Source organism: Vanessa atalanta, chromosome 19 (genome assembly GCF_905147765.1).
Source record: "Vanessa atalanta chromosome 19, ilVanAtal1.2, whole genome shotgun sequence".
Taxonomy (NCBI): domain Eukaryota; kingdom Metazoa; phylum Arthropoda; class Insecta; order Lepidoptera; family Nymphalidae; genus Vanessa; species Vanessa atalanta.
In genome coordinates, this window is record NC_061889.1 from 1050079 (window position 1) to 1073206 (window position 23128).

The 23128-nt window shown below is 30.9% G+C and overlaps 1 protein-coding gene across 1 annotated transcript in view; it reads left to right on the forward strand.

The window, feature by feature from the left end:
* LOC125071286 (IDLSRF-like peptide) overlaps positions 1-23128 on the forward strand; it is a 100426-nt gene that overhangs the window by 65981 nt on the left and 11317 nt on the right. Inside the window, exon 2 of the mRNA XM_047681464.1 lies at positions 17202-17321. Within this exon, the coding sequence (XP_047537420.1) occupies positions 17204-17321 (118 nt within the window). The 5' untranslated portion in view covers positions 17202-17203. The remainder of the gene's footprint in view (positions 1-17201; positions 17322-23128) is intronic.

Sequence of the window (23128 nt, forward strand, 5' to 3'; positions counted from 1 at the left end):
TTCCATAACACAAGTGCTTTAGCTACTTACATTGGGATCAGAGTAATGTATGTGATGTTGTCCAATATTTATATTTATATTTATTTATATAAGTATGCGCTATTATATGGTTCATAAATTTAAACTTTAATATTTGCATATGCAATTTTAATAAGATAAGGTTACCCTAAACACATAATCAAGAATAAAAAAATATTAATTTGGTAACTTACTAACTTTTCATATATTTTAAATAACAGACAGACGCTTCAATTCTATTTATAAACAATTGTAAAGGTCGGTCTAATTCGAACAGTTGTCATAATTACAGCAACCCTTCAATTAAGCTCCTTCGCAAGCAAGTAATGGGCGTGTAAAGGTAGGGGCGTCTCACTTTTGAATATTTGATCAAAATAGTTATAATTTAAAAAAAAAACACTATTTATTAAACACTTATATATAAATACGATTATTTTTTTATCTTAAAACAGTGTCGCGCTACAAATGAACTGAAACAAACTAAGCAACTTTATTATCGTTGTGTGCGTGACAGATAAACTTGACAGTCGCGAAACCTCATACTACTTTACTAGTGTGCGTGTACTCGGTGTCCAACAGTGATCACAATTTTTTCGATGCATTCTCAGCTTTGACAGTCTATCCAAACGTATAAATAATCAAAGGTCATCGTTATCTCCCTTGATCACACTGTAACTTAAGAACGTCTTAACCAGTTGAAGATATATTTTTTCTCAGTTTTCTAAAACTCAAAAGAAATAAGAAATAATTCTTCAAATGAACTTTCTTTTAAGAAAAATGTGCAGAAAATTGGAAATGTTTCGAAAACTTTTGAGCGTTTATGCCGTGTTAACAGTTTTTACGAGTTTTCTAATACGGACTGTGAGTCAATAAATATGTATGTATATATTGCACCTGTGCAAAGCCTTAAACTTAAGAAAAGATAAACTTCAAATTTTTATAGATACTGCACATATATGTATGAATTCTTTAAACTTCACTTTAAAACTAGAGCTATTTAACGAGTAAGGCAATTTACATAAGGCTTACCACGCAGAACGTACGCGAACATAAATATCTCTAGACATAAATGGCAGCCCGTTTAGCGATGTGTACTTCGTAAATCTATTTTGTGCACTTCGTAAATCTAAAGCCTGTTGGCCATAATCTAGTCTAGTTCTTATATACAATGTTCCATTAAATGGTTCAATAAATATTATAGTTAAATTTTATGTCATAGTAGCTTTAACCCGCTAAGTCCGCGTATATATCATACTAAAACCCACAGGAGATCCATCAATTATCACACTAGTATTATTATGTAAATTGCACCCCTTTTTACACTATTAGGGATGATTTATATGATGAAAATTCACGGGCCTTAAACTATATTTATACCAAATTTCATTTTAAGCGTTAATAGTTACATTTGATTGCCGTGCATTCAACAAAAATAAAAAGACCCTACCTGAAATGTCTACCATGGTAATAAGCTAATATGATTTATTTCAATAAAAAAATCTACACAATGTCTTGATGTGATATCCTCTTTGTTATTCTAATGTATAAGGTATATTATTATAGTGTTTCCAATCCATTCGCGTGAAAGGGTAACAAACATACATCCTCACGAACTTTTATAATATTTAGTAGACTAACTGTAGGCGGACTTACAATGGGCCACCTAATGGTAGGTAGTTACCATTGCCTATAGAAATTGGTACTTTATGAAATATTGATCAGTCCTCATATTATCAATCAACAACCTTGGGAACTAAGATGTTTTGTCCGTTGTGCCGGTTGTTTTTCAAACCGGAAAAAACAATTTTAAGTTGTTTGGCGGTAGAGTATTCCTAGATGAGCCTGCACAAAGCCATCAAGAAAATTCTATATTCTAGTTTGTCTCTTGACAGTTATGAAAAAATTCGGTTCTACGTTTAATTTATTTGTATGTATGAGGTTTTCATCGTAAGAACATTGAAATTACTTAGACAAAAATTATCTAGCATTAAAAATACTATAAGCTTAAGTTATATTAAATTGAGAACTGACGGATGAAACTAATTCCATAAGTGTTAGTAATTTTTTGTGCCATTGGAAATCTTAAATGGCGGCCTAAAACTCGACACGTTAATATTTAAATCATGGCAATTTACGTGACGTTATATATATACAACTTTAAAATAACTTTTGCCACTATATTTTTTTAAAGTTACCCTGTATTTTTTGATCACGACCGATCGATCTGATTCCTTTCTTCTCCATCCATCGTGGCATTGACGAATGCCCTGCTTGCTACAATAGAAAATCACTGAGCAAAAAACAAATTAATTTAGAATTACCACGAGACGCAATTGAATGGTTTAAATGTGTAAAACAAACTATATAGTTAACATCTATTGTGTTGCTTGGTAATAATATGCAGACACTTCAATTTACTGAACTCAATCAATATAACAGAAATATACCCAAAAGACACACAGAAAGACGAAACTGACGGGATTATATTAGTTAAATGAAAAATGTGTATAAAGTATACATTCATAATTGAAGCCAAGTTGAAAGTACTGTCAAAAATTATTCAATAACTTAAATAAGAAGTCTAATATTATACTATGAAATTCTTTTAATTATTTAATTATTACTTTAATTCTTTTTCGTCTTTTCGTAAATTAACTATTTATAGAACGATTTCGAAAAATCATTTCTGCATAGAAACTTTTAATCGATATGGATTATTTAAATTATTCTTAGGAATCTATTAATACAATATGAATGTTTCAGTCGAAGTTTTTCGATTAAAAAATTAAGTCATGTCTTTTTGTAATTTTTAAACGTAAAATAATTACTGAGTACATTTTCCTTATGAATTTTTGATATAGCGATACAGAACATTAAACAGACATGTCATATATTATGCAAGCAATTTAATTAACCGAAAAACCATCTACGGTTACTTACGATACAATTTTAATATGTCATAAGCAGCAAGACTTTTTGACCTCAAGGCCCTCATAAAACTTCATTAAGTCTAAAATTAAACAAAAAATTGCTTCGTGATGGCATCCACATTAACATAAAGGAGAGTAACAGAAGCCATTAACTTTAATAAAACAAAAAAAGGATCAAGAAAAATGGTATATTTAGAATGATATACACTATCCAAAAAAACACGATTGCCAAAACTTCCCTGATTTTTCCCTTGAAATAATGTAAATGTCTAATGAAATAGAGATTGGACGACCTGGGATCTAAACTGAACCCAACCCAAGAAGGTAAAAACCCAAATAACTCGGCTCACCTAAGTTTAGCCAACTTTACGCATAATAAAGAGCACTATGTATATTATATTAACATATGAAAATACCAAAATGGTCACTATCCAATAAATACTATAAATAATTCGACTTGTGAATATTAGTGTAATTAACGCTTTTATCTTCCTTTTACGCAGCATATATATATATCCCTCTCCACAGATAAAATAATACCCTATATCATAATCTGACAGGAAATGTCACTTGTCAAACGCCTCAATAAAACTGTCATTGTAACTGACAGCTGTCTAACAGGCACGGGTCTCGTCATCTCTGCGTCAACAGACAGTCTCGTACGCGCAAGTGTCATTGTTGTAGTAATCTGTGCTCTGCTCGTACAACAAAAAGCCATTAAAAACTGATATATTACAGGCACACAATAAATTTCTATACTCTATATTCAATTGTTAAACAAACTCAAATAAAGCGCTTACATGTTAATGTATGCCAAACAGCTATTACAAAGAACATTCTAGAAATCTCATTTCAAATAGCAAACATTTAAATGCATTACTTCTGACATCCACGGAACGCGAGTGATTACATAACATGACCATTGCTTAACCTCATAGGTACCCTGAATATATAACATGTTAACAACGACATAGCTTTTCATTATCGTGACAATAAAAAAGGACGAGCGGCGTTGGTCTTTGTTCATCTAAATGTGTGTTTACTCGCAAAAATTGACGCCAACTTCAATCTTTTTGTATTTAAATTTAGAACACGAACGGTTTTTATTATTTAGGAAAGAAGCTATTTTAACACAGATGGCAATTTAATTGGTTCAGTTCTAAAGAAGAAGAGGAAGAATTAAAGAAGGAAATAGTTAATTAAATAAAAAAATACCAGTTTCATTGTTAGTTATTGAACGTTTTATCCAGAATATATGAATTTGAAACAAAATTCAGATTGTTATTAACCAGCTTTAAAGGTTTAAATTAATAAATGTATCTTTATGTAATTATACATTTAACTTTATTTATTGAATTTTGTTCTGAAAACACACACAGAAGAAGCTTACACAGAAGAAACATTATAGTAATCTCTACTTGGATTATAAAAGTGAAATTAAGTCTGTCCGTCTGTCTGTATATTAGTCTTTCACGGCCAAACCACTGAAACGAATTTGATATGAAGCAAGCTTAAAGGAAGGAAATATGTTTTTAGGACGCAGGCGACAAGTAGTTGAAAATAACATAACTATTACACAAATAAGTGATTACTGATTATGGGATAAAATATCAGAGAATTAATATGAATATTATCCGTACTTATTATTTAGTAAAAACATACAATAAACTTACGTCATAATTTATCACAGATTATAAAAATAATTTGCAGTCACTTAAATACCGAACATAAATTTGTACTTCAATTAGTTTCCTTTGTGAAAGTATAACTCATTTCCATATTATTCGTATATGGAGTTATAAAGTGTATAGTACATTATTTCCAACCTAAATTAACACACGCTTTGAAGCTTACAAGCAAATTTCTAGACACTACCTTTGATTAAGCAATTTATAATAAACTAACGCTACTCCATGGCGACGTAGGTTTAATATTGGAATTTCTAGTTAAAACAACATAAATGTTAAACACTAGTTGAACCCGTTTATCTATTGCACACAAACTGTCATCCATCGTTTTACCCCCTCGAGGTATGATTTAAAAGAGTAGCCTCTGTCCTTAACCGGGACTCAAAACTATGCCCATACCAAATTCCATCTAAATCGGTTCAGCGTTTGAAGTGGGAAGACGTAAAAGACAGAATAACTTTCGCATGTATAATAATAGTATAAATAGTTTCAACTCAATTTTTATTTACAAAATTTTTAATTGTCCCAGTACAAATCAGGACTGTGTGGTATCATTGAATGACAATTCCGATCCCACCAGTAAGGACACTAAGTGTAATATATTTTGACTGCCTCTTTGGTTTAGGTTCAAACTCCAGGTCAAAGTGCTCTGAGCCTGTATTTCGTGTCCGATTATGAGAATGAGAGTATAGGGAGTTCCCAGGAGCAAACCCAGGGGTTTGCGCACTGACTTGTGTACGATATGGTGGCGTAGTTGGCTGGTCTCCCGTGACCAAAATCGATCAGAACGTCATTATATTTTTATAAAGGTTGCACTAATACTCTAAAGTCTAAGTGCTTTCAACGGCGCAAAGATTTAATTTGCAACACTGACTAATCCCTTATTATTAATAGATAAAGCTTATCTTAATATACAGTACGATATGCCCTTTTATTTATACAAAAGTTTAAAAAGACATTAAGAATAATTAAAAATACTTGACGTCCGAACGGCAGGCCGTTCTTTTAATCTTTCATTATTATAATTAAAACACGAATAGCTCGTTTATAATTTTCATTATGAAATGCAAACAATTCCGTATTCAAGTTTTCACTAAATGAGAAAATTGTAAAAGGTGAATTAATTTTAACTCAACAATAGATTATAATTACATCCTGTTTTCTTGTTATGTTTTGTTTTAACATTATTTTTAAGTTAGAATTATGTTATTAACTTACATTTTTAAAACGGTGTTTTTATAAATAACATTATAAAAATCTTTGGATATTGTAAACGTCTTATTTGTCCCATTATAATAAATCTTAAATTATTTATATCTAGATAGACTGTATGTCTAAGACTGTCAAAAAATAGAGGCCAACTTGGCCCCAACGTTGGCGACGAATTGGCGAGTGTCAAGCGTAGCTTTCACGCACACTTAAATAATGAAGTTGGCCCATAAGTTTAATTATTTTATCGTAAGACACTCTATCTATGTATATCTAACATATAAGTAAACTAAGTTATAAATATACGTATGAACGAATACTTCTCTATATAAATAGGCAAAGTAAAATCATTTCAGTACATTTTTCTTTTTGTCTGCTGTTGTTTGATAGCTACTTGTATTAAGAACCTTTAGCTTTAGTTGTGAATAAAAAAACGGGCGTGAGAGCAGATCCTATATGATTTTACAATATTGATAGAGTCGATTTTCGACAACTTTGTAAGTACGAGTTCATTTAATTTAACAAAAATGTTATTTAGTTTATAATTACTTATAAAATATATTATATTATAAAATATCACATAGAAAAGTTAAAAAAACATAAGAATATATCAATTTTAGGATTTTTCTCTTAAGGCCCCCAGCTGTTATAGGCCTCTTCTATCAGTTTCCACATTTTCCTTAACTGTGCTTTCTCTATCCAGTTTTATCTCCAAAATTTCACCTCATGAGAAAAAAATGGTCTTTTCCCAGCAGTGGGAAAGGTTATTATATAATTGTATATGATGTCAATCAATGTCGAGTACACTTTTATCCATGTTTAACAGAATAAATATCGAATTACTGACGTAGCGAGGAAACGTTATATCTTTTTGAAGGGCACCCAAAAGGCGTTTCATATCAAAGGTTGACAAAGGGACTTCGTCAAACAACCCACTTATGCTTGTTCTCAGAATAAACGTGTCCTTCGTGCATGTTATGTTTTTTTTTTTATTATTTAAATCGTCCATATAAGTTGATATATTCTTTTGTACAGCCAGTATCTCATAAAGAATTCCTAATATGGAATTCGGCCGGCTGTCAGTTAAGTAATGAATTTAGGAATGACATTTTTAGGCCAATAGAAAGCAATTTTTTAATGCTTACTATTCTGGAATATCTCTGAATTAGGTTAACAGCCCTAAAATATTTTTATTGTGCTCTCTTATTTCAAATTTAGAATATCTCAGGAATACTTTATTGAATGAGCCGAGATGGCTGGTTAGAACGCGTGCATCTTAACCGATGATTTCGGGTTCAAGCCCAGGCAGACTGACAACTGAATTTTCATGTGCTTAATTTTTGTTTATAATTCATCTCGTGCTCGGCGGTGCAGCAGCATGGTGGAATATGCTCCAAACCTTCTCCTCAAAGGGAGAGGAGGCCTTAGTCCGGCAGTGGTAAATTTACAGGCTGCTAATGTAAAAATGTAACTTTATTGAAACCGGAACACAACCATACTAAGTATTGCTGTATGGCGGTAGGCTGATGTGTGGGTAGTACCTACCCAGGCAGGCTTGTATAAAACTACACCAAGAATAGAGGTGCGTTCTGGCGTGGGAGGGCTTAAGAAGCTCATCTCACGTGGGCACCACTCTTCTGGGCTAAGTGAAAATCAGTTTCGCTACTCCGATTTGCTATATATTCACGACAAATATATAATTAATATAAATAAAGATAAACATTAATATTTCGCCCTCTTACGTCACAAAATAAAAATTTCGCATTTTTTCTCTCATAATTTTTATATCGTTACATTTGATCCAATTCCAGCTTGCTCGAGGGACTCTATCGATTCGAGTGTTTTATTTATTTACTTAGACCGAGTCGAATTTCCCTAGTGATTGTAGTGGATTTGACAAATTGGCCGCCATTTTTGTTACGCAACACTGGCCCAACGTAGCACTTATTAAGTTCTTTGACAGGTTTTTAATAAAAACTTATTTTCTTACGTTAATAATTTTCTTTTAAAAATTCTTTAAATTGTTTTTTTCAACATTTTTTTATACTTGTTTATAAAGTAATCATTAGACAAATCATATCATATTATACTAGGTGAAAATCCGGTTTCGCGCGGGTAAATAAATATAACTAAACAATTACGGTTTATTATTTATTAATAATCTACTGTGGATAAGTTTCTATTGAATTCACCGTACCCCTGCACGAAACTATCATTTGGAACGCACCCATAAAGGTTAAACATGGCCACCCGTTGAACTTTATGTCATTGATTTTTATAGATTTACTATCGAAATATCTCGAATAAGTATATGAATTTTGCACATATATGTTGTCGGCTATAAAAAGACACAAACGAGCTGTAAAAACACGTCAAGCTTAACCGAAGATATTCGAACACGCGTTCGAACCCGGAGAAGCACCTATAAGCGTTTTTGTACTCACTTGATTTATGTTTATTAATTCATTTAGTCCTCGGTGAAGGAACGACAATAATCCTGTAAAATATACAACATAGTGAAATAAGTTTATTCGTTTATATTTTGTAGTTTTCATTACGAATGCATTGTAAAATTTTAACCAAGAATTAAATATTTTATCTATCTTCAGTTTATCTTGCATAGTCTTAATTTTTTTGGTGTATCCAATTTATATATTTTATCCGGATTTTATTGCGAAAACTTTTGTAGTAGTATCGGAGGGCGACCGGAATTTTCATTGAGTTCGTGACCAAGTCTGACAACTGTCAAACGAGATAAAAAATGCACAAATGCGGTGCAAAACGGAATATATGCAAAAGTAACTGTCTATCTGTCTGTCCGTTGCTCTTTCACGAATCCTCTGACATAGGCTATTTTTATAATAGACAACTAGTAAGGAATATTTTATAACAAAAGCGTCGGGTCTTACCGGTTGCAAGCTCTGTTTAATAAAATTTTTAATATATTTTTTTTTATTCAATCTATTATTAATGTAAAAAATTTCATCAATAATTTTCAAAACCAACACACAAAAATAATATAGTCCAATAAACTCTATAGCAAATTTTAATTAAAAAAAAATAGTTCACGAACCGATTTTAACTATCGAATGTAGAAGCTGTTCTGTCAAAACTAATTTAATTAAGAATAAAAACCAATGAATAGATAGTTTAATTACAAAACATAAGAATTATTTAAATTGATTGTATCTCGTTTATAATGCTGCCTTTCACAATGAACCAAATACATTAGAGTGAGCAGTTCTATTATATAAGAACTCACTTTGCACCCTGTGACTTGGTGGTGGTGGTGATCGCCTTTGTGCAAGCCCGTCTGGGTAGATGCCTACTTCTCATATATTCAACCTTCAAACTGAAATGCTTATTTATCGTCCTTGAGTTACAATTACATTATACAATTATACTAAATGTTATAATTTTTATGGCAAATGGCGTTTAAAACTTTCTAACATTTGACAATCGTGATCTGTGACGACGAAGTTTGATCTTACAGATGGCTCACAACGGAGAACTCGTTACAAGTAACACCATTATGGACATACGATCCAAGATTATTACCTACCAAATTTTGGAGCCCATAAAAAGTAGAGTAAACCAGTTCCCGTTTTACGAGACACGTATCGCAATATCAGGACTTAAAGTTTTTTTGTTTCGTACCGCGATAAAAACTTTATAAAACAAGAATAAAAATGATTGCTCTTTTGTAACTATAGATAAGTTATGCACTTTCGAGTACAATCTTATCATCAATAAGATTTAATTAAAAAAAAATGTATGTTAATGGCCATTATGAAAGTTTGATGATGTTTTTGAATATGAAGGTTTTTCAAATTCGAAAACAGTTTTTATTTTAGTATTTCTGTCATTTAAAACTGTATTAAAGTCACTAGCCATTACTTTAATATCTTAAAAATATTTTATTTTGTCTGAAAACGGCCAAAAACGTCACCTGCCGTGTAGAAGTCTAATTCAAAATTACTAACTAGGGGCTAAACAATTTTCAATTGTTTTAACAATATGACAACAACATTAAAATAACATTTGATAAAAAGACTAAATTAACGCATTATTAAAATTTTATATGTTATTGATAATAATAATTGTATCTATAATAGATTTTTTGAAAAGAAATATCGAAAATCACAAAGGTAAAAATCAAAATGCCTAGACATGCTTGTGTTCTATAAAAGTATTCGTAATAAAACGTAAGCTTGGGTGACTATTTCACTCTGTATTTGCAACAGATTATCCGCGCTAACACTCGGAACGAAGATTATTTGCGTAGTTTCTGTGAAAAATCTGTTTGTAGCCGACGGCTTATTCGGACTCCAAACTGTCCTGGAAATGTTGCCCCGAGATCTACTAATGATTGTTTGTTTAGCACTTGTAATAAATGTTTTTCTTTCATAACATAGATATATTTAATATTCAAGTACGATTATTTGTTGAAAAGACTGATCAAGTGCGAGTCGGATCTAGAGAGATACTATAATAAATACTTAAAAAAACATGATTGTATATAAAAATAAAATTAACTCTTATTAAAAAATTATATTTGTTTTGGTCTGTATTGGTAATATTATGTTGATCTATATTTGTATATTATATATATTGTTTTCTAAGTTCATTATTTATCGTAATAACGATTGCTTTTCTTCGATTTCATTTGATACCTTATTTAAAGTTCTTTCAATTTATTGTCTGAAAAAAAATATTTTTCTGAATTTTTTAACTTTGCGCAACAAAACCGTTCACAACATACTCGTAATTCAATAAAATCAATCTCTAAATTTAAAACTTTTAAAACGGTTTTCTTTAGGCAATGTCGGACAAAATAGCCAGAAAGACGTACATTTTTCCAAGGGATGCAAAGAAAATGAATACGAAAACATGTATAAATGACGGAAATTACCTAAATCAGTGTTTCACATAGATATACATATAAAAATATTATAAAGTATTATGTCTGAACAATAAGCTCACTCGATCCTAAGGATAATAAAACTAATACGTGCCACTGATAACCAAACACAAACAAACAAAACACACACTAAACACTATATAAACAGCTAATCTTGCCATCGCTATGTAGAAATGTCTACACTTTTACATAACGCCATCTAGTAATCATAAGCTGTAATATATACATTAATTACGTTTACAATGTCCCTTATAATTACATATCAATACAAATAATTTTTGCCTAGCGGTTGAAAAACTGATGAGTCCGTCGTACCACCCAGACAAGAAAAACACGAAGCCTAAAGCCACATCTCTAAATATAATATAGAAACAACACTTACTATGCTTTGAAATTTCTTCGAATTAAAACATAAATATCAATTTCGTTAAAAGCAATCGATTTTCAACTTCTTGGAACAAGTAATCTATTCATTTATCAAAATTCAGAGAATTCAGTGTAATGACGTCAGTTGATATCAAATTCCTATTAACCTTTGTCAATACAGCCCATTCTGAGTGGGTGGTTGAAAAACATTCGCTCGCACAACTGTTTCCATTTCATAAATGATAAAAATAAACGTTGTGCACGTATTATTATTTATCTTGTTATATATTATTCGAAATTCAAAAATATATATTTGACTATATTATCATTTTATTCATTTCATTATATGCGTTTATATATGTAACAAAAACGATTTTTGCTCTTAATTTAAAAATATTCTATAAACAATATTTTAGGTATTTTAGGCTTTTGAATATGATGTCTTGAACGTGACTTATATATGTGTTTATTGATGTAGAATAAAGAGTATTTTGATTTAATTTGAAAAAATAATACCAGTGAACATACGTAGCTCGTATTTATCTATAAATAATCTTACTTAAATAGAGAGAAAAATACGTAACTTCAACGGAAACCTGATGTGATTCCTTTATTAAAATCCGACACTGTCTCTTAACCTTTAAAAAAATCAACAAGTCTGATTTTTCACTGCCTGCCTCAGGGGTATTTAAATGCAAACAAAACATTGCCTTTAAAGCCTTCATTTGTCTTAGTCATGGCAGTTCATAATCCTCTATAACAAACACAAGATACGGTCAATGTGTAACAAGGATCATACTGCATATAAAGGCGATGACCTTTGCAATAGAAAAATAAATTATATTCTTATAATAGAATTGAAATCCCTATTAATATAATAAATGCGGAAGACCCTATGTCTGTTTCCTTTTCACGCTTAAACGATTTAGATGAAATTTAATATGACGATAGTTTAAGTTCCGGGAATTACTTTTTATTTCACACTTCCAGGAGGTAAAGTGGGGATGAAGGTTTGAGTGGTAAAATTTTATAAATTTCTCACGGGTAAAGCCGAGAATTTAGTTAATTAGAAAAAAAAGATTATTTATTTAAAATTGTTACTCATAAAAACAAGGGATTTTCGAGAGAACACATGAACTAGAATGGGGATACCAGCAAAAATAATTAACGACAGTAACTTATGATATTTTTTAAATTAATATTGAAATAACTTTATTTATGGCACACAGTGCTACTGAAAAATGTGTTTAAAATAAAAGGGCATATTATATTATAACAATAAGATGTCTACACAGAAGTGTACCGATACTAAAAGATCAATCAGCTTGTGTTGAAACTCGGGGAAACAGACAATAACCTCCAAAGTTCAACGCTGATTTTCAGTGACAACATTGACAGCATCAAATAAATATAAAATAAACTTCTGGCTAATATTATAAATACGTTTTCATTATTGACTAAGATTTCTAATACTTGTAATTTTATTATATATAGATTTTCTTTTTAAGTTAAGGTTAATGCTTATATTCGATGTAAAAAAATATAAATATTTATAAAAATTGCACTTTTAATTCCATCCACCACCAATCTTTGATAAGTCAATTCACACTTCTTTAATCAGTCCACCTGACTGAAGAGACGTTCAAAATACTAGCTTCGGCCATTGGTTTTGTCCACTTATGAGGGGGGCATGTCGTAGCTAAGGCCTTTTTTCTGTATCTGTGTAAACCTTTAAATAATTTGTTGAATTATTATCAACTGAAAGCGTAACAAACGAACAAACTCACTGTAGAATCCTATAAGATAATCTATTTATATTTTTTAACAAGTACGGATTCTCGTAATACAGAGATGTATGTTAATGTAGATGTCAAATCAGTACGACTATGTACTGTATGATATATATGTATGTTTACATATACCGAATAAATTAACATCGATCGATTCCTCATGGACATGTTAAGGCGGAGTTCACAAAGCGTAACTTTTACCCGTTACTTGGTTTTAGACATATCTTATTCTGTACTCCACCTTAATGAAAACTTTACTTCAACAAAATTAAATAACGACTTAGTTTTTAATCAACGAGGCTAAGAAATTAAGTCTAAATAAGTTATTAGAACTATAATGGCATGCCGATTGCCTACAAAAGGGAATAACTAGGAGCAGCCCCTTGAAGATTAAAATAAAAAAAAAATACCCCTTGAGTCGTAGCGTGATGTCATAGAACCTGTAATTTTTTTAATTGAGCTGGTATAGCCCGAGGTCAACGCTTTTTTTGTTTTCTTTTTTTGTTATTGTTCGAGTAAACAAAAAAACTCTTCGCCATAAAGGTGAAGCAATAATCGTATAACAATTCATTAAAAAAAAATAAAGAATTGGTAAAGTAATTGTCAATGATATATAAACATTTTTTTACCTTAAAATAAAAAATAAAAACTCTGCTGATGACTGACTGCACTGAATGAATTAATTCATTCATTTATAGCGGAGTGTCGAGATGACGTAAGGACTCTTATGATACATTCAAATCTGTTAAAGTATTAAAAAGTTAAATTCGAATAAAGAAACTCACACACATAAATACGAGCACATACATGAACGTTGAAAACACTTCACTCCTTTTACGAACGGCGTGTAAAACTATTTAATATAAAAAGAGTACGGGTGGCGTGAAGGGAGTGTGACTTTGTTTGCGTCAAATGCATTTTAACAGCTTCAGCTTCATATAATAGTTATTTTAAATATTAAAAAAGAGTTACTATTGAGTTTCTTACCGGTTCTTCTCGGTAGAATCTACATTCCGTACCGGTGGTAGCTTCATTTAATATAATTTTTAAAATGTCGATCAAAAGTGCTTGTAAAAGCCTACTTAAATAGAGTATATTTTGATTTTGAAACAAAATGGCATCTAATGGCAATTTAGTTACATCCATTTGTATTATTCAAGAAGTAACAATACTCTATGACCCTTATAAATTATAATCCCTTATCTAATACATGTCCTTTGTGACCCTTACTGAACTGACTCAGTCTTGAAACTTGAATACAGCATTGTGCAGTATTGTTTGGCGGTAAAATCGCCGTGATCTCTAGTCTCTACCGCCGAGTGCTTAGCTACCACAGTCCGCCTTTCTGCTATAAATAAAAATTAAAAAGCGTAATACAGACATTATTTTAAAAACACATATTCAAATTAGTTAATGTGGAAGCAGCCTAATGAATAAATATGGTTCACAGTACGAGGAGGATTTATTTGCAACCCATTTTGCTACAGATTTCGCTCGTTCGGCGGCTGTTTTAATTATGTCTGTGGGACTGTGAACATCGTCGAAATATTTGACACACAGCATGATAAATATTCGATATGACATCGTTTGCAAATGTAATCGGGTTTCGGTTGGACAATTTGAGCTTTTGTTGAATGCGTTATTGATAGTTGCATTAATTATCTCACTTGTATCATTGTTTTTTATTTAAATTTGAACTGGCGGTAAGTGGAATATATTGCCATGATGCTTGTTCAGATGAGATTCAAATTAGATCATCATTTAGAAGCTACGTTTACTATCCACGCCTTCTCGGCTCAAAGAACGTTAAATATGAACTAAATTGAATAAAGAATATTACTTATATCACATAATAAGTGTAATATATATATAGATCTACTCACGCACTCAAATCCAGCCCCTGCGTGCTAAATGTTATCAACGTTCATTAGTCGAGTGACACACGTGTAATGTAATAATATAAACAACAAAAAAAAATCGAATTAGATTATATATTTTAATGCAACCCGACAATTGTACGTGGAAAGGCGCGTGCGTGAATAGATACATAACAATTTCCTAAAAAGCAGGAAGGTAGCGTGACCTAAATCACAACTGCACGCAAAAGAAGAAAAACCGTGAACTTTCCTACCTAGAGAGATTCTAAGCAGATAGAAAAGCAATGGGTTGCGATTTACTGAACGATAATGCTTCTGACTGAACGTCATACTTTATTTATTTACATTGAATAATAATAATAATAGCTTTTATTTGAGCCAATTAATCAAATCTATAGTTAGAAATATAGAAAATAAAATTAAACTAAATCTGTTGTTTCCGCACCGATGCAGATTATACGATTCTCATTCTTCGTAAAAATGAAGCCGTCATTGTTCTAAGAATATTTAAGAAGTCAGAGACTCTCACAACCATTCTCTCTTTCTCTCACAAAGAAAGATTATTAGCCATTTCTTAATTTCTTATATCTATACATTAAATAAAATTGGAGTATCTGTTTGTAATATTTAAATAACCGCTTTTTACTAAATGCAAATAGTGTATACACGGTACATATATCAAAACAGCAATATTTTAATTTTTTGTCTGTCTGTTTGTTACGTCTAATCTCTGGAACGGCTAAGACGAGAATTTCACTGGATGATTTCAGCTGATGTAATAAGAAGTAACTTATTCGACTTTTATTTTAGAATTATTTTAAAAAATAATAATAAAGCCACGCTACAATGTCTAAATACTGTCACTAACGCATTCCACCACTCCGCCTTCACGTAGGTGTCACCCACCAACAACTTAATATCACAAAAGCTGCCTAATACAGAATTAATAAGTTAAAGTAGAATCTGCGAACTACAATAACGTTTTTGATAAATTAAAACGCGCTCGAAGTCGCAGGCACAAAACATAAATTAAGTTTGAAAAATTTAACTAAATTTTATGAACACTGAATAATTATATCTTAGCATATTTGATGAATATCGCAAAAGTATCCAAAATTATTTAAAGTCTTATAAAAACACCAATTTTCATTACTTCACTAGAGTTTCTCGGCAATAACGTAAGTGCCGTGAAATACTCTTTACGGTTATTTAAAAGATTTTCGTTGAATCTTCTTAATGGCCCTTAATAAAAATGTAAGTCCCTTTTATAAAATTGCTCTCTGTTTCAAAGACAGTAATAGAGTATACTTTATTGACACTTAATTTTTCACTACATCAACTAGAGTGAGATCTTTTTCTATTTAACTTTAATTAAGTATTATTAAATTACAATTACTGAATATAAATTTATTTAATCATTGAAAGTTGTCAATGCCTTTTTCAGTTCCCTTTTCTATTAATTCGTTACGTCTCCATTTTATGCTTATAAATAAAATTTGTCATATATAACGGCAATAGTGACCACATACCCAGGTTTAATTGTCCAAACACAAATCAATATAATATGATTGGCTATAATTATATTATTAGCACAACAAAATTTCTTTTAATAAATATATTACAAGATTATATTATTTAATAACAAATTACTTTATAGGTATATACAACAGTACAACAGTAATACGCGGACTGTATCACGCGCTCCCGCCAAAAGTGAATAAAATTAAAACAATTCTGACAGCTAACGTCATGACGTTCGGATAGTTAGACTAATTCTTCTTATAATATTATGTTATTTTATAGCCAATCGTTCGCTTCTATTTCTTTTCTCATGACAAATATTTGTATAGGACATACGTTTTTGTCATGGGATTGTTAAGTGTGTAAAAAGTGTTTGTCTTATATTCCTTAGAGAAAATGGCGCTTTAGTACCTAGCAGTAAGCAACAGTTAAACGTTACATTTATTAAGCTCGAACGTAGATAAGTCATATTTTTTGGCTTAAACAAGTGATTTTGAGTGAATCACTGTGAATTATTACGATTTTTCATTCATCAAAGCCTATATATTACCAATACGATTATTTAAAACATAGTATCGAAATAAATATGACGAATATATCCATTTAAAATATTATTCGTATGTATATAATTTTGTAAGTTTGATTGTATTGTTGAACTTCCTAGTCTCGGTGATTTCTAGTGTAATTTTTATTTAATAATCGATTTAAGTAAATAATTTTTTTTTAAGTAAAATAAATGTTAATTTCTCTTTACTTTAGAATTATTCACGTGACGGATTTAACTATATACAAATAAAAAAAAAGTTACTATACATGACCGCGTGGAATTGTTGCAAGATATATAGATATATTTTATAACATTCTTATATATTTTTTTCCAGTTATGTCTCCGTGTCGTGTAGTGGCGTGTGTCGCCGCGTTGGTGGCTGTCTGCTGCGCCCCGGGGTCTGTCGAGTCTCTTGACCTCAATCGACTTTATGGACACCATAATAAACGCTCCGGTAAGTAAACAGATCGAAACATTTGTACAATATTATTACGAAACATAATTCTTAAATTCATTTTTTTATTACACTCAGACATAAAAGATTAATTCCGTCTTTTATAACAAAAATTGTAACAATCAACACGCACTTTACACCGACACACACAAATACACACGTACATCTGTATGTATCTGTATACACAACTACAACTTTTACAGTTATAGTAACAGTAAAGGTGTGTGTATATTTCTGTGGTGTGGTATATAGTATTGTAAGTTTTAATCCCCAATGAAATATTTTATGTATCAAATATTTGTGAAATAGTGGCCACTAAACTAACCACATATTTTATTCCTATCCAACAATAACAATAAAATATAGAGATATTTATATAGTTATATCACAATATCACACATGATATTACTGATAATATTAAAAACTTCGCACATTATTCATTTAGAACATTCGTTTGCTGTTTTTAATTAAATTCTGTCAAACTTTACTATGATACAAAGTCAAAGCCTTCGTAAGTTCTGAGGTTTCGTCATTTTCTCAACTTTGAAATGCCACAAGTCAACTTTATATTTATAACGAACTTAGCAATATTCATTAAAATTAGTCTACAGTACGGTTTGGTCTGCCCACACTAGCAATTTTCATTTCTCAGAGACGATATATAATTAATTCATGGACATTTTTATCTTGGCATTTTATAAAATATATTCATTTTATAACATCTTAATTTTTTTATCTATGGGGAATCTATTTTAATCATTTTTTCGTAATGTTTAAAAATTCATTCATTCCTTCGAACTGCGAACTTGTCTTAAAAAGCACTTTATGAATAAAATTATAAACTATACCAATAATTTAATAAGTAAAGTATATAATGTAACAACATTTTTATATTTCAGATAGGTAGTCTGCCAAACGGGCTATTCGATAGTAATTGGTCACCGTCGACCATAGACTATACCACGACCATAGACATAGACTAGCACCGTAATATTAATCAAACTTTATATTACCAATGCGTCACTGACCTTGGAAATTAAAATGATTTGCCCCTTGTGCCTGTAGTCACACTGGCTCACTATTCAAACTGGAATACAACAATACTATGTTTGGCGATATAATATGTGACGAGAGGTTAACCAAGTAAGCCTATTAATGTTTCATTGCTGATCAAAATCTTCCTCTCTTATTTAGGCTTGGAGCTTATTCCACCTCGCCACTCAGTCGACATTCGAAACATTTTGCAATAATTATTATTTATAAGAATGTTTAATTATTATTTCTAATAAAAAAACCCGCGTTGATAGAAACTTTATCAAGTAGGCACCTTGATATTACGCATTAAATTAAATCGGCTTAGGAGTTAATAGATGCATATACTCACACAAATATAAAGATAATGTGTGAATATCTAGAATAAATCACACGCTTTATTATAATTGTATTTACTGTAGGGAATATAAAATAATTACATCATTATCTAAGGAACCACTATCTGCCCTTGTAATTGAAAAGCAGCATCTAATTACAAAGTTCCACAAACCAAGATAATTAGTAATCTATAGGACTATTCATTAAGTATAAATTCGACACTCACCGCAGGAGACAGAATGTTATGTACGAGGAAACTAAGAGTTCCTTTTCAAATTAAGTATCAAAGTGAGTTCAACTTTTTTTCAACACTCGTTTTCAAAATTATACGAACGAGATGACTAGTGAGAATAGCACTGGTGTACAGGCGATGTAAGGAGTAAGGTCCCAGTGGCGGAGCCAGATTAAAATTTTGGGCAGGGCCGTCTTAACCAGGGGCCTTTGACCTTTTTTCAACTATTTAAATATATACAGACATTAGCCTGTACGATGCGAAGAAAACATCTTTGATATTATTTTCGTACATTAAGAGATATTTAATTAAAAATTTTAAACTGTACGAAACTGAGTTATGTACATATCCAACGCAGGAACTTAAGTCTTAACTTTGGGAGCGCAAAGTTCCTTTAACTTTAACCGCGAGGTCGTGGGCGTCCCACGTCGCCCACTCCTTATGCCACCTTTGAGTTTGCCTGAGTAATTACAAACGGAAACATAACAATGTAGGTCACTACCTAATAACTTAGACGTACCGTGACGTACATGAAATGAAAGATAAAGTGTCCATTACTTAAGTTCACGTAAAGGTCAAAGGTTTGATGCTGACCCTGTCGTTAATTCTAACATCACGCTTAAGTAGAGGGAATTATTAAAATGGACTAATAGTCATTACAAAAATTATCGTAATGGAAGGTCAGTAATCTTAAATCTATGCTGTAATAAGTGGGGTTATCAATGCTGTAAAATAAAAATATACTTTTTTCAAGTAGGCTTATACAAGCAATTTTGAATCGTAATTTTACAAACTATATGAGTATAAGTGAAGCTACCACCGGTTCGGAATGCAGATTCTACCGAGAAGAACCGGCAAGAAACTCAGTAGCTACTATTTTTCAACGTTTAAAAATACAAAGTCATGTTGGTTAAATACAATTATACTTATATGTTTGTAATATATCCTGCCTGGAAGTCAACAAGGTATTAGCTCCACGCTTTTTTAACCATCTATATAATCTTGTATTGAATAATGTGCCCTTTTTACCAATGTATGTTTTACAAATTATTTGAATTTATGAATCGACCAAGTTAGCGTAGGTTTTTATTAAGGCAAGTATCACTTCACTGGTTTAAAAACTTGCACCCAATTATTATCACGACACAGAACAAGACTGCGTCGGAATTTATCACGATTTACAAATTGATAAGACTGAGCCATTGTTACCACGACGGGTGTAACTCTTTCAAAACGTCGAGAAAAACAATAAATAATATTTATGATCGCTGTTAGCGACCCAAATATATTTGCAGTGTGGCGGAAAACGGTCGAACTACTTAAGAAGCTCACGCTCAGCAGTAACACATTAACGAGTTCTTCTTTTTGTGATTTTTTTTTGTAAATCTTTAATAAAAAAAGAAAATAAAAAAAAATCTCATTTTTAAATTTAAAACACGTTTTCACGTCAGAAAACATAAATTAAAACGTAATTAAAACATCCTGTTTAATTTAAAACACAGGCAACACTCGCCTATAATATACCAATCCTAGGGTAGGTATTCGCCTGCAGCGGAGTCAATTGTTTTTTACAATTTCGGGCGAAGCGGTGTAATGTTCTATTCTCCTCGCTCGCTGATGTATTGTTACAAATTGTATCATTACAAGTCACTCACTTATGAAACGCTCTAATCTGAACAGTAATAAAACAGACAAATGCTCCCGGTGGGGGAACGGCTCATATAGCAATGCAAGAATCGATTTTGAGCGTTATATTACACACTTCGTTACAAGATTCGTTAAGAGGTAAATTTAAAGAAATAAAATAATGACAGTCGCTTCTCAATTTGTTTTTGATAATGTTATGTATGTACGCAAAAATATAAATGATTTTCCCAGAAATTGTGACGTACATTCTATTAACACTAGGAACAAAAATAAACTTGTTACTCCAAGTACCCGATTACACAGGGTTAGTAATTCTTTTTTGGTGCAATGTATACTTTTTTATAACAGGATCCCAGAAAACGTTCAAAATTATTCAATTGTAAAATTCAAAAGAATCGTTAAAGAGCGTTTGTGTGCTAAAGGATATTACAACACTAAAGACTTATTAGTTGACTGCACACCTTGAGAATGAAATGATCGCCTCCCAGGCTGTTTCAAATAACTAAAATATAATTATTATTGTACATGCAAAATGGAAATATATATATATATATATATATATATCCCGCTGAGTTTCTTTTGCTGGTTCTTCTCAGGTCCGAGGTATTAAATTCCGAACCGGTGGTAGATTTTTGACTATCAATAAGCAAGTGTAATCACTTCTATATTGAATAAAGATTTTTGTCCTTGACTTTGACACTTCATTCTGTTCTGTTATGTTACAAATAGTATCATTACAGGTTGCGTATTATAATGCTCAGTTCTTCTCAGTCACAAATGTAATGTTCGAATCTGTATTGTTACATTACAAAAGAATTATCCTGCTGAGTGATCGTCTTTAACTGAAACCAAACTAGAAGATTATTCATCTTGCGCAATCAAGACTTTAATGTTCTCATTAAAATTTTACAGATCAATTTAGTACAAAAACTTTTGACATCTTTATTAATTTAATCCAGTGATTACAGAATGTCTAGCGGAATTACAGGGTCATTTATATTAACTGATTAAGGCTTAGCCTAAGATGGCGCTAATTTTATAAGACCTACAGACATATTTGTTAAGTTTATAAGATTACTTTCTCGGTAGCTAATATATTCATTTCATTAAAATATTCTTAATTATCAAAATCAAAATATTCTTTATTCAAAAAGACTCATAAAAGCAATTTTAAATCAAGACGATTCAAAAGTGTTACAGTGTTGAATTAAATGTAAAGTAACTTAAATTTATTTCATTCTGTATCGAAGTTTAATAAAAAATTCTAATTTAATTAAGAACAATATATATTTCTCCCACGTTTAATGAAATGTAACGAATTAATTTAGGCAAACTTTTTTTTTTATACTTAGTCTGATCCTAATGTAAGTAGCTAAAGCACTTGTGTTATGGAAAATCAGAAGTAACGACTGTACCACAAACACCCAGACCCAAGACAACATAGAAAACTAATGAACGTTTTCTACATCGAACCCGGGACCTTGAAGTGGCGCATCCATGAAAACCGGTGTACACGCTACTCGACCACGGAAGTCGTTTTTAGTACGTTGTTATAAATTAATATCACAGAGAAAAAGATTATCATTAAATTGTATACCTAATACAAAGTCGTAGTATAATCGCTTAATAATGGATTTTTACGATAACGATGATTTTGGCAATATCTTACGAAAGGATTATTTATAGTATATTCAAATTAAGAAAATGTAAAAAGTCTAGTAGTAAAAATAAATGTATACAAGAAAATTACATAACTTAACTAATATTGCAATAATCAGTTCAATATTGCAAGTTCTAATAATTTTTCTGATATTTTGTGTGCTTTTGGATAATTCAAATTATATTTACTTATTATATTTTCATAAATCGATTTAATCGAATCGTTTCAGATTTACTTAATGATGTCTCGATTATCGTTATTATTAATTTTAAGCATTTTAAAAATACTTTTTATATAATGACAGGCAATTATTATTTGCTCTTCATCATGTTAAAACAACTTCAAAAGCAAAAGCAAAACTGAGTAAAATGGAATAATTAGGCGTTTTTTATTGACTTTGATGAAATCAATCTTTATAAAATACAATTATTCCAGACTTTTTTATTAACAATTTTCTTAACCTAGGCCTATACAAAATTACATCACGTCCTTAAATCATATAAGAGAAATTACGGATATTTAATTAACATATATATATATATATATATATATATATATATATATATATATATATATATATATATATATATATATATATAAATTAAATGATTAAAAACAAATGTTCGTTTTCATATCGAACCAATGGCAGCTTTAATATGTTTTTTTTATTTTAAATTTTGACACTGACATGAGTCACATGCTCACCACCGCCATACACAACTGCACTATGAGAAAGATTAATCATCACGTATGCCTATCGAATGTGCCAGTAACTACTTCGGGTACTAAAATGTTATGTCCCTTGTGCCTGTGTACTAAAGGGATGGATGGATACGAGGGATGGCAGTGGTGACCACTTAACATCAGGTGGAACATTTGTCCGCCTACTTATTACAT